The sequence below is a fragment of the Montipora foliosa genome, chromosome 7 (assembly GCF_036669935.1).
Source record: "Montipora foliosa isolate CH-2021 chromosome 7, ASM3666993v2, whole genome shotgun sequence".
NCBI lineage: Eukaryota > Metazoa > Cnidaria > Anthozoa > Scleractinia > Acroporidae > Montipora > Montipora foliosa.
The window spans coordinates 31,049,610-31,062,109 of NC_090875.1; the positions used below are offsets into that span (position 1 = coordinate 31,049,610).

Here is a 12,500-nt window from a genome sequence, read left to right on the forward strand (position 1 = left end):
TGTTGATCGTTAGTCCGAATCCCTTGGATGCTTCGGCAAAGGCTGTCAGTAGATCTTGCATTGCCTGAAGACTGTGGGTCACCAGTGCCGAATCATCCGCAAATAGCAGCTCTTGGATCAGTAGTAGTTCCTGCCTTTTATTCTTTGCTTTCAGGCGCCTGAGATTGAAAAGATCACCATCACTTCTGGTTCGTATGTAGAGATCACCAAGTTCTTCTGGCATGCTTTTTAGCATGCTTTTTTTTACACAGACTTACTAAAACATGGCCTGTGCGTCTGCCATCAATGCAATGCTATTCTCTCTGAACCTCATCAGGACTCCAACAAGCGAATTAGCTAGATCAGGTACTTGCATCAATCTGTTGTTCAACGAAGCAGTTCCATGCTTTGCGGCGCAGTAAAAAACTACCCGTGTTTTCTCAGGTTTACGAGGATGCATTACGGGATGATGTGGCAAGTACCTGCTGGACCCTGCTTTGCAGCCCACTTTCTCTTTGGGAACTTTCTGGGCATAGCCTTTCACTACAAGGTCTTCCATAAAGCTTGTGTAGTTTTCGTGCAATTTTTTATCTTTGATTAGTCGCTTCTTGAGAGATGTCAAACGATTTTCGGCGAGATCTTTGTTGTTGGGTAGGTCTGGTGGATAATTACGCCAAGGTAGCGCAATCTGATAATGTCTGTTGACAATCTTCGCAGAATCCTTCATAATATTGAGAGCTTTCACGTCTTCTTGTGACATTGTACTTTCGTCGTAAACCTTCGTTTCATTGAACTCTATGTCACAATATCTCCTGAATTGTTCGTTAAGCTGAACATTCGCGTTGATTAGGTTGACTAAGTGGTCTTGCGAAGACGTTTTTCTTCCTAGAGGTCCGTTGATAGTCCATCCAAGCACCGTCTTGATTGCATATGGACCACCCTCTTGACTTTCTCTCTCTTGTTTGGGTTCTAACGCTATGGGAACATCATCCCCGATCAACAGGTTGACTTTGTCAGACTCGATGGAAGGAAGTTTTATACCCTTAAGATATGGCCATTGGTTCACGTCAACTTGAGTTGGAATGTCCTTTGCCGCCACAGGCAATTTTTCACAAGAACAAACACTTGGTAACTCTATTGCGTTCTTCTCTTGACCGTCTTAGACCATTAGATTCACAACGTTAAAGAATGACTGAACATTGCCATTGTTCATAGTAGTCAGTGACAACGAGGCTTCGTCGCCTTGCACTCCGATTCGATTGATTAGACTCTTGGTACAGAACGTGGTATTCGACCCAGGATCTAGGAATGCATGAACTTCCACAAGAGAGCTGGCATCTTAGCTTTCGCTTTTACCCGTACAGGAACAATGGGCATCCCAGTGGCTTGTGTCGTGCCGGCCCCAGTGGAGCTACACAGACTAAATCCGATTGATACAGCCGTTGTTGGTAGTGACTTGCGCTGACGTTGGTTCAACGTTGCCTTGCAGTTTCTCTCCATCATCCTTTAAGTGCAAGAAGGTTGAGTGCTTTCTTCCAACTCTGCAATTCTCCACTTTACAGAAACTTTCTTTAGGTCAAGATTTTGCCATGTGACCAATCTGCAGACAGTTGTCACACAGTCCCTTTTCGCGTACAAATTTGAGTCTTTCTTGCGTAGACGTTTCTCTGAATGCCTTACAACGCGATAGCCAGTGTTGCTGGTTGACAATATACATTTCCGAATCTTGCTATCTTCACTAGCATTGCCATGCACTTTTTCACCGTGGGTTGCATAAGACAAGTTGGTAGAGGTAAACGTCGGTTTGCGCTTTCTTTCATTTGCGGATGACGTGCTGCGATTTCTAGTCTCCGAAACGCTTCCAGCCAAATTTCCAAACTGGGGGTGATTCGCGGCTCTAGCTCTCTTATCGACTAACTCAGTTGCATCTTCAATGGTAATGTTCTTTTTTCTGTTCCTCGGTGATACTGTCCGCAATATCACGCCACCTTCGTCTTAAAGCAAAGGGCAATTTCTCAACGATTCTTCATAGAGTGTCCGGGTTGTCCAACTTGTTAAGAGTGCCGATTTCCTTCAAAGTGTTTTTACAACTAGTCAACAGGACCGAATACCTCTGTAAGGCTTGACCATCTTCGGCTTTGATTTGTGGAGCTTTCATGACGCGCTCAGCATAAGCTGTGCTAGTTTGGAAGTTCTGCCCGAACTTGCTCTTTAACAATCCTTTGGCTGTGTCGTAGCCCAAAGTTGGTTCCATTGGTAGACAACTCCGTATGAGTTCTTGGGCGTCAGCCGATGTGAACTGAATCAAGTAGTACAGCCTAGCACTAGGACTCTTAGTTTTAGTTTCAATCAAGCTCTCAAACGCCCTTATAAAGGTGCAGTATTCAATTGGATCTCAGAAATACATGTCACTTCAGTCGGAGATAGGGTAAGGGCGCTGGCCCGTTAACGTTCTCGCTGAAGGTCGAGCATCAACTCCTGAAAAGACCTTCCTTCGCCATCGTCAGCAACTTGTGGACTGGTACCTTTGCCTTGATTGATGTACTTTATCGTGGTCTGACTGGCGGAATTTGTCTCAACACGCTCTAGAGAATCTTGTGAGATCTTGCCTTTGGTGTTCTCAGAGTTAATTTCCGTTTCTTGGTGATCAAAAGCCACTTTCAAGGAGGGCGAAGCTATTCCCTTTATTGAAATTTCGTTTTCTTTTGGCGTTGATTGACGTAATCTTATGACTGAGACTTTCGCGCCATCTTCGAATTCCATCCGTCCAGTAATGGTTTGGGCTAGACATTCTGGCGCCGGTTGCTGAGGTGAAATTGACAACCGTGAGACTTTGCGGTTTTTGTCATAATTACTATCACGATTCAAACACGCGTGTGAAATTATTTCATCTTCCCGCGCACGGATTTCGAGAAGTTCAGGTTCTAATTTCAACTGTTCCTTTCTGTGTTCTAGTCTAGCACGATCTTGCTCCAATTGCGTTTTTCACTTTCAAGCAAAGATTCTTCAATTTGTATGGCTTGACGCTTATGTAATGTTGATGTTTCAACGATAAGAGCGGCTTTCGAGCGCTAGCCAGAAATCATGGTGTTTGATGATTTTGAAGAAATAGAAGACTGACGCCTTAATCCCTTAGAGTTCCTAGAAGATGGTAAATTACGACGACCAATATTGCTAACAGAATCCTGAGGTGAAACCCTAACGTCCAACATATAATCGGTAATGGTTTCTTCAATTCTACGTTTTTCAGTATTTATCAGTGCTGTTATATTGTCAAGAAGTCGAGAGACTTTGGCTTCCTCAGAGTCATAATATTCCATAGATTCCGCCATATTAAATTCATCTGTAAGTTCAGCATGATATTTCAAATGTGCATCTCTGAAGGTTTTCATAGCATTATCTAGTTCAACAAATTTCTCGCTCACCTTGTCATTGTTTTTGTAATCAGCCATGAGTTGTTGCACTTCATTTCGTAACTTTGTGACGTTGGCTTTCTTTCCAGCCCGTGTTCTTTTCAGTCGATAAATTCTTTCGGATGTTGCTCCATGATCGAGGTGCCTTCTGCTTGAACAAGTGATTCGGGGAACATTTACGTCGGCATCTGAGTAGAGATTTCCGTGTGATTCCATTCTTCGCTGAGGCGAGATACCAAGCAAAGTTGATTCCAGTCGATTGGGTGTATTTTTAAGAACGCGGCGAAAATATCTTTCGGTTGAACCAAGGTTGAGCTTCTGTCATCGACGATTAGTCAATACTTTTTTAACTTAATGTAGACTTCAAGCAACCAAACAACAATTTGAACAGACTTTAATATGTATCGTAGAACAAGCATTCCGGTATTGGAGAAATTGATGGAGCGGTGATTAAGCCTGAGTGGTTCAACTAAAAAGAGAAAATTTCGGTTACAAAAAAAAACTAGATGAAATAAAATCAGAAAAGAAATTAATACTTACAAGCTATTGAATGGCTTTCTAAAGGACGAGAGTACAACCGAAAAACCCAACGAGAATAATCATTTGTTTACGAGTCACACCTATGCAAGATCCCCGCGTGGGATCATGGGCAACGGAAGTAACATAACGGAAGTAACATCCTCTGTAATTAAAAGGGCCTCCGAAAATTTCACCGTCGCTTCTCACTATTGTGAAAGCAAGCCCGTATCCCTCATGCATCTCTGTTTTTACGGAAAACTTTCTCTGGTATTTGGCAGATCTGTCTCAACAAAGACTCGAAGTCTGCGTATATTACCAAAGGCAATTTCATCTGCTTACGGTAGTTTGTGAAAGACAGCTTGTTACCTTCCTCTTTTGCCAGCTCTGTTCTTGTTGGTCTTTTCAACAACCCTCTCTATTTAGGTTTGTGCCTTTCAAGTAGATCCTTTGCTGTATACCCATGCAAACAACGTTCACAGAAATGTTTACTCTCATTATGCCTGTTTTGATCATACAAGAGAGCGATAAGCCTTTTCACATAGCGAAGTACGTGTTCTCACCTTGCTGTATCAGCATCAAGTGTTTTTCGCGGATTTTGTGGAAAATAACATAGTCATTTTCCCAGCCAAACACATTAATTGTAAACTTTGGGTTTTGTTTTTCGAGTTTATCAACTTAGTCTGAAACAGGTGTCGGGAAGTCGATACCTGTTAAATTAAGACCATGTTCTGTTGGGTAACTGCTAGTTCTTTCTTTTTTTCTCATTTTGCTGCTGGGAAAAGAGCAGCACGAAGGGCCCATCTCAGTCACTGGTTGTCTCTGTTTTGGATGTTCTTGATTTCTTATTTTGTAACTCTTTTGGGAGACGAAAATAGCTTCCTCCGCGAAATGGTTTGTCAGCATCGAGCCGAACATTAACAAATGCAGCCAAAATACCTTTATCACCAAGCCTGAACCTCTTTGCGACTATGCCTCTGTTTCACCTTCACTTGTTCAATGAAGCGGTTAAAGGCGTCGTTTATCATTGCTTCACTGTTTCTGTTAAGAATGACAGGCTCACTCTGTTGGAAGTAACGTTCCATGTATTGTGTTTCATTGTTGCTGATGATTAAAAACTTAAGAAGAAGCCCAAAGTGTTTTTTTAAAAGTCGCCGAGCTGGTGATCTCATTTTTAATCAAATCAGTAAATCTTGTTTTTATTTTTACGCAATTTTAGAAGATGAACTTTGTATCTATAACCTTCTGGAACCGTCATTTTCCATACACAAAGCGATTCGCTAAAATTATCTCTTAGCAATTCAGAATCCATGCCTCTCTCAACACTTAAAGGGTCTAGAGGCCTCTTTTGTGGTTTGTTTTCTTCTTTCGGAATTGATCCATAGATTAATTCCAGCACGTCATAGGAAAATCTTGAAGCAACCATTATAGAATAAATTAAGAAAATAATTCTGGAACCGATATTCGATCGCGTAAGGAAAGAACAATAGCGTTCTCCCCCATTTATTCTCATTTGTACCTGCGCGCAGGCACGCGTCTCGTTTTTATGACAGCCCAGCTAAACAACCTCAAATTTGCATATTCACTATCAGCTGAGATTCCAACCCCACACACATTTATAACGGAAGTGTTCGATTACATTTTGTGAGAGATTTAATTTTAATAAATAAGATTTTCAGGTATTAAACATTTCAAGAAATTTGTTTAATCCCTGTGAGTCTTATTTCGTAAAATTAAAGCTTTCGCAAAATATCTCAGAGCCCCCGTTAAACATGTGTGTTGCCCTGCTCCGAGGTGGGACGACGGCGTACACAGCTGTAGAACGGAACTGATGTATGACAAATATTTTTAAATTGACCCAGTGGGTACAGGCCCTAAGCTAATAGAGTTTTCTTATCTCCCGCGAAAATCGCTCTCTTATGACGACGTCAGGTTATTATCGCTGTTCCCAAGTTAGTTCTTGTTCAGAACACCTACATTTCGTAATTACTATAGGATTACAGGAAGGTAAATTCGCTCACAAAGCTGTCAAGCCGCACGATAACGATAAAAGAAAGGACGTGAAAAATGTTAGTAAAGTTGAGGAAGAAAAAGCCTGTGAAACAAGCAGACTTATAATCCTCGACAGTCGAGCGTCAACGTGGCAAGCTGTTGCAAACATGACCAGTTTCGTCAGGCCTACTTTAGGACCTTAAATCGCCGAGAATTTTTGCGAGCTAGTGCGAGTTAAGGAGAGATAAGGAAATATTATATATCCCTAACAGTCTCCATGTTGCCCAGTTACAAAAAAAAAAAAAAAAAAAAAAAAAAATTAAACAAAAACTTCAGATGAGCTCCAAAGTTGACTGAAGCCAAATCTTATTTAAAGTTAGTAATTGATTTTTTTTCCTTCAACTGTAATTGGAAAAGTTGTATATCGAGTCCTGGGCCTGGTTATTCAATGGATAAATCACTATACAGCAGATAAGTATTGAGGAAACTAATTGCGCTATCCACTGGATAGAGATTGATCCGTTGGATAGCACTATCAACCCTTTGAATAACAGAGGCCTGTTCTTTATTAAGTATATAGCATTCAGGCACCAAACTACACCATTTGGTGGCTGTATGATACTACTACTAATACATATAGTCATCATATATATTATTTATTATAGCTGCATAAATATTTGGCAGAATAGTAAATTAGTGAAAAAAGAAACTAATGTAAATAAACAATCATAAATAGATGAGAAAATATAATTGTAGTATAAACACAGGTAGGATATTTCATTTTACTTATTTTTTAAATTCAATAACACCATGTTTTAATTAGACAGGTGAACATAATAGGTATCACATGGCATGGCATGAATTATTATCACTAACTCCAGAATTTAAAAAAAAAAGAAGGTTTTTACAGTCTGTGTCAATGTTCTCAAAGAATTAGTATTAAAAAATTAATTTTATTCAAATGGAATGAAATTTATTTCTCGTTTAAAGTTATCAGACTTATCTTTAAGTCTCCCATTTGGCCCATTCTCTCCACTTCACTGATGGTTGCCATTGGAATCCAGCCCAATTGTTTGGTTTCACTGCCAGAGACGAAAACTCCAATTGCGTTTTCGTTCCCTCGGGATAAATTCATTTTAATCTCTTGCAAATGGAGATTGATGCCTTTACGCAAAGACAGCAGTTACTGTATCTTGGAAACTCCCTCCTTAAACTTGGACAATCCTGTGAGAGACACCTTGATTTTAATATCATTCTCAGACTAGCAAAACAGCAAAAAGTAAATGACCTTATTTTCTGTTTAGGCTTACTTGTGCTGTGCTGTGCGACTCCACGTGGTCACCATCTGTCGACATTTTCTTGCGCTTTCAATGAGCGAATCGCTTCTGAAATGCAATTAGGCGAAGGGAACAGGATTTGCCAGCAGCTTCCACTGGTTTTTACGTGGACTCAACGAAAATTTACGCAAGTAAAATTCTTTCTGACACCATGTTTCAACAAGCAACATTCCATGAATTCAGGTAAAAACAAAACTGTATTCTTTTAATGACCAAATAAGATAGTACCAAATAAGGCAACTAGATCACAAAGACACACGGCGTTTCACGCAATATCCTAACAGTTTTTTCGCTGGAGCATGTACTCGCCGTATCCAGCTCGTCATGCCTGCTTTTTTCCTTTCGCTTGGCTTTAGCCTTTTCAGTCACAATAGCGAAGAAAGGGAGAGCGTGAGAAGGGTCAGTAGTATTGATGAAGAAGGAGCCTGTGAAACAAGTAGACTAAAAAACACTATAACCTTCAGCAGAAATGGCGCCCGTACAAATGTAAATGAGTGCTTTCTAAGAGCCGCGGGAAAACGTCACTTGGATTAGGGCCTTGCAAATGTTAAGAATGTAAATTTGTTCTAAAGTGGAACTCCGTTTGCAAATTGAGGGCCACGCTTCTAAAAACAACACCTGTTTCGGGAAATGAGCCAGCGCTCACTCCCGAAATCACGGCTGGACGCGTGAGGTGAGCAATTGTTATTCACCGCCAATCAGGAACTCGCCTGTACAAATCGGCCCTGCAGAAACTATATTTTTTGGTTGCGACGGTGTTCTTTGACACGGCCTGTTCGAGCTTTATACCGCCTGAGTTCGGAAACTTCAAATAATTTCCAGATGGCGCCAACGTCAAAATACGGCTTTCAAATCCATTGCTATTGCAACTTTTTCTCAGACGTCGCTAACGTAAGAGCGAGTAAAATCCTCGGGATCGATTGGATTTACTTCTGAGTTTATTGCCGGTAGAACGAGGGGGCCCATGAGGTCGTCTTAGAGCTGGAGCGGCCCGTAGATTTTGTTGATGATTCGCCGATTGAATTCAAATTAACATTGATCATTTAACCACAAAATCAAGCGCGCATCATCTGGAAACGAAGCACAGACGGATTACGCATTGTCATATAAGTACTGTTTTGTTAAAATCAATGTTTTGGAATGTCTAATGGTACTTCCCCGCCACTATTTATTTCGCATAAGTTATATACGAATTTACGTCAAAGACACAATCTATCGCTCAAGCGTCCAGCCGTCTCCTCTCGGGGAGGATACCCGAATTCGAGTGAGCGCCGGAATTCGATCCTACGTCAAGGTCAACTGATTCGTGATTGTTTTCCTTTGAAGGTTGGGAAATTAAAGAGTTCTCATCTCCCGTGAAAATCACTCTATTGTGTCGACCTCACATTATTGACTGCTGTTCGGAAGTTAGTTTTTCTTCAGAACACACTTTCATTTCGTAACTTCTATGGGATTACAGGAAGGTAAATTCACTTACAAAGCTACCAAGACGCACGATAACGATGAAAGGGAGGACGTGAAAAATGTCAGAAGTATTAATGAAGAAGAAGCCTGTGAAACAAGCAGACTAATCCTCGACAGTCGAGCTTCAACATGGCGAGCTGTTGCAAACATGACCAGTTTCCTCCTGGGAGTGGGAGCCCTGGCCTTGCCATACGCGGTGTTCAAAGGAGGCCTCGTAACCATCCTTGGCTTTCCATTGTTCGGTTTAGTTCATTGGTACACCGGTAAAGTCATGATAGATTGCGTTTACGATGAAAATTGCGCCGAAATCACAGAGCATGAAACGATTGTTGGGGATGACAAAGCAAAAATTGCATCGAAGATGAAATCACGAGTTCGTGACAAGTACAGCGAGCTTGGTAAAGTTCTTTGGCCGCGGTATGGTGGGGTGATTCTCGATGCCTTACAAAGCCTTGATCTGTCAATTCTCGGTGTGTCGTACCTTATTTCATGTGGATCCCTCATGGCACATGCCCTTCCCAAAGCAGGGCTCACAGAAGCTATGTGGGCGTCCATTGTTGCTGCTTTGGTTTTGCCGACCACGTTTCTAAAGGATCTGGCGTGCGTCGCATGGCAAAGTTTGTTGAGTATAACGTCCTTGATCACTATGGTAAGCGTGTTGACATGGTACACGGTCACCCACTACTCGACCATAAACTTAACGGATTTGCTATTCTGGGATACCGAAGGATCCCTCGTCGCGCTCAGCTTGGTCATATACAGTTACTGCGTGTACCCAATTTTGATTCCAATCGAGGAAAGCATGGCGGATCCTTCCAAATTCGGTTCAGCCTTGGGGATTTCCATGTCGTTGGCCACCATATTCAAAGTTCTGTTTTCGCTTTGTGGTTTTCTCTCCTTCTCCCATGCCACTGATGAAGTGATCGGAAACAACTTTCCACTCGGTGCCCCTCGAATAATCGTCAGCGTTGTATACGTGATATATGTCATATTTAGCTATACATTGGTCATCTTCCCGGTTTTTCAATCTCTTGATGATTCTCGATTTGCTTCTGCAGTCACCTCTTGTATTCCCTTTTTCATTTGGTCTGCTACAACAAGATTCCTTCTTGTGTTTACCACCCTCTTTTTGGCAGTTGTGGTTCCACACTTCGCTCTTTTGACTGCCTTTGTCGGAAGTCTCGCCTTGCCATTCTTGGAGTATATGGTGCCGTGTTTAGTTCAGTTAAAGTTAAAATGGGGCAAGTTAAAACTTCTTCAGGTAGCTGCGGATGGTACAATTGTTGTAATGGGAGTGTTGGTAACTGTATTTGGTGTTTATTGCTCTGGTAAAGCGTTGATAATCAAAATGACTCAGCAAAATATTAAAAATACCGATACTGCTGTTTGAGAATTCCATATAAACGTTTTTTTGCTTTATATTAGGAACACTGAAAACAACATTCAAGTTCACTGTAGATGTATTGAACACAGGTAAAGCCGGACCAGACCATTCTATGAATGTGAAAACGTGACATCAGTCTCCGTTATTTGTTTTTCAACGTATTAAAAGGTTATTAATATGTAATCCGCAAATTTGCTCCTCATTATTTTTCCCACTGAATTCAAATTCAACCATGATATCAGCGGCCTCGTTAGCATTTTTTAGCCTTTCTGTTCCTTTCTTTTCTTGTTGTTCTTTGCGGTTCAAGCTGCCTTCTGGATGTCATTAATTTAAGCCTATTTAAAAAGTCGGGAGGCCGATGGAGACGCAAAATTTAGGTCCGCTTACCTCGTCTGCAGGAGTCCTGTTCTAGGTTAGATCGCGGTGCGCGTGGTGTTGTGGGCCTTTAACCAATTTGAAACCTTTGACCATGAAGCAGTTCGCGCTCTGTCTGGTCAGTGTGCGTTTTCTCCTCTGCAATTAAAAGTGGCGCCGAAAATTTCACCGTCGCTTCTCACTATTGTGAAAGCAAGCCCGTATCTCTCATGCATCTCTGTTTTTACGGAAAACTTTCTTCTTGACTGGTTTTTGGCAGATCTGTCTCAACGAAGACTCGAAGTCTGCGTATATTACCAAAGGCAATTTCATCTGCTTACGGTAGTTTGTGAAAGACAGCTTGTTACTTTCCTCTTTTGCCAGCTCTGTTCTTGTTAGTCTTTTCAACAACACTCTCTATTTAGGTTTGTGCCTTTCAAGTAGATCCTTTGCTGTATACCCATGCAAACAACGTTCACAGAAATGTTTACTCTCATTATGCCTGTTTTGATCATACAAGAGAGGGAAAAGCCTTTTCACATAGCGAAGTACGTGTTCTCACCTTGCTGTATCAGCATCAAGTTTTTCGTGGAATAGCGCCGTGTTTTTCCCGGATTTTGTAGAAAATAACATAGTCATTTTCCCAGCCAAACACATTAATTGTAAGATTTAGGTTTTGTTTTTCGAGTTTATCAATTTTTAAAACAAGTGTTGGGAAGTCGATACCTGTTAAATTAAGACCATGTTCTGTTGGGTAACTGCTAGTTCTTTCTACTTTTTCTCATTTTGCGGCTCGGAAAAGAGCAGCACGAAGGGCCCATCTCAGTCACTGGTTGTCTCTGTCTTGGATGTTCTCGATTTCTTATTTTGCAACTCTTTTGGGAGACGAAAATAGCTTCCTCCGCGAAAATGTTCGTCAGTATCGAGCCGAACATTAACAAATGCAGCCAAAATACTTTTTATCACCCAGCCTGAACCTCTTTGCGACTATGCCTCTATTTCACCTTCACTTGATCAATGAAGCGGTTAAAGGCGTCGTTTATCATTGCTTCACTGTTTCTGTTAAGAATGACAAGCTCTCTCTGTTGGAAGTAATGTTCCATGTAATGTGTTTCATTGTTTCTGATGATTGAAAACTTAAGGAGAAGACCAAATTGTTTTTTTAACAGTCGCCGAGCTGGTGATCTTATTTTTAATCAAATCAGTAAATCTTGTTTTTATTTTTACGCAATTTCAAAAGATCAACTTTGTGTGTCTAACCTTCTCGAACCGCCATTTTCCATACACAAAACGATTCGCTAAAATTATCTCTTAGAAATTCAGAATCCATGCCTCTCTCGAGACTTAAAGGGCCTAGGTTTGATTTCTTCTATGGATCTATGGATCAATTCCACTACGTCTTAGTAAAATCTTGAAGCAACCATTATAGAATAAATTAAGAAAATAATTCTGGAACCGATATTCGATCACGCAAGGAAAGAACAATGGCGTTCTCCCCCAGTTATTCTCATTTATTACCTGCGCGCAGCCACGCGTCTCGTTTATATGACAGCCCGGCTAAACAACCTCGAATTTGCATATTCACGCACAGCTGAGATTCCAACCCCACACATATTTATAACGGGAGTGTTCGGTTACATTTTGTGAGAGATTTAATTTTGCTAAATAAGATTCTCACGTATTAAACATTTCAAGAAAATTGTTTAATTCCTGTGAGTCAGTCTTATTTCGTAAAGTTAAAGCTCTCGCAAAACATCTCAGAGCCCCCGTTAAACATGTGTGTTGCCCTGCTGTGAGGCGGGACGACGGCGCTTTTCAAGTTTGTTGGGGTTTGACAAAATTTTGGTCAGGTGAAAAACACCGTACACAGCTGTAGAACGGAACTGATGCATGACAAATGTTTTAAAATTTGCCCAGTGGGTACAGGCCCTTAGCTACTAAAGATTTCTTAACTCCCGCCAGAGTTAATAGAGGGGACTGGTTAGGAAAGCCGGCGAACTTCAGAGAGCCAAACAAAAGAATGTTCTCTGATGTTGGCCTTGACCGTGCACAACAAACTAA

At 41.2% G+C, this 12,500-nt stretch overlaps 3 protein-coding genes and 2 pseudogenes across 3 annotated transcripts in view; 2 read left to right on the forward strand and 3 right to left on the reverse strand.

The window, feature by feature from the left end:
- The window catches only part of LOC138010083 (uncharacterized), a 387-nt gene extending 164 nt beyond the window's left edge, over window positions 1–223 (reverse strand). The window contains exon 1 of the mRNA XM_068857044.1: window positions 1–223. This exon is cut by the window's left edge and continues 164 nt beyond it. Within this exon, the coding sequence (XP_068713145.1) occupies window positions 1–223 (223 nt within the window).
- Window positions 224–256: 33 nt separating this feature from the next.
- On the reverse strand, window positions 257–2,233 carry LOC138010084 (uncharacterized). Its single transcript, XM_068857045.1, has 2 exons — window positions 2,068–2,233; window positions 257–1,137 (listed from the first exon to the last, which is right to left on the reverse strand). The coding sequence occupies exons 1-2, from the start codon at window positions 2,231–2,233 to the stop codon at window positions 257–259; spliced, it is 1,047 nt and encodes a 348-aa protein (XP_068713146.1).
- A 1,717-nt stretch (window positions 2,234–3,950) lies between these two features.
- On the reverse strand, window positions 3,951–4,814 carry LOC138010085 (uncharacterized; annotated as a pseudogene).
- A 2,324-nt stretch (window positions 4,815–7,138) lies between these two features.
- On the forward strand, window positions 7,139–10,903 carry LOC138010659 (vesicular inhibitory amino acid transporter-like). Its single transcript, XM_068857634.1, has 2 exons — window positions 7,139–7,420; window positions 8,564–10,903. The coding sequence occupies exon 2, from the start codon at window positions 8,685–8,687 to the stop codon at window positions 10,089–10,091; it is 1,407 nt and encodes a 468-aa protein (XP_068713735.1). The 5' UTR covers window positions 7,139–7,420; window positions 8,564–8,684; the 3' UTR covers window positions 10,092–10,903.
- A 1,351-nt stretch (window positions 10,904–12,254) lies between these two features.
- Window positions 12,255–12,500, forward strand: part of LOC138010660 (uncharacterized) — a 1,852-nt pseudogene continuing 1,606 nt past the window's right edge.

Bases quoted from the DNA above. Each gene is read 5' to 3' on its own strand.
- LOC138010084 (XM_068857045.1), bottom strand. From the start codon at position 2,233: ATGGAACCAACTTTGGGCTACGACACAGCCAAAGGATTGTTAAAGAGC. The intron at 1,138-2,067 runs GTAAAAACACTT...TAATGGTCTAAG, and splicing joins TTCGGTCCTGTTGACTAGTT to ACGGTCAAGAGAAGAACGCA.
- LOC138010659 (XM_068857634.1), top strand. From the start codon at position 8,685: ATGGGATTACAGGAAGGTAAATTCACTTACAAAGCTACCAAGACGCAC.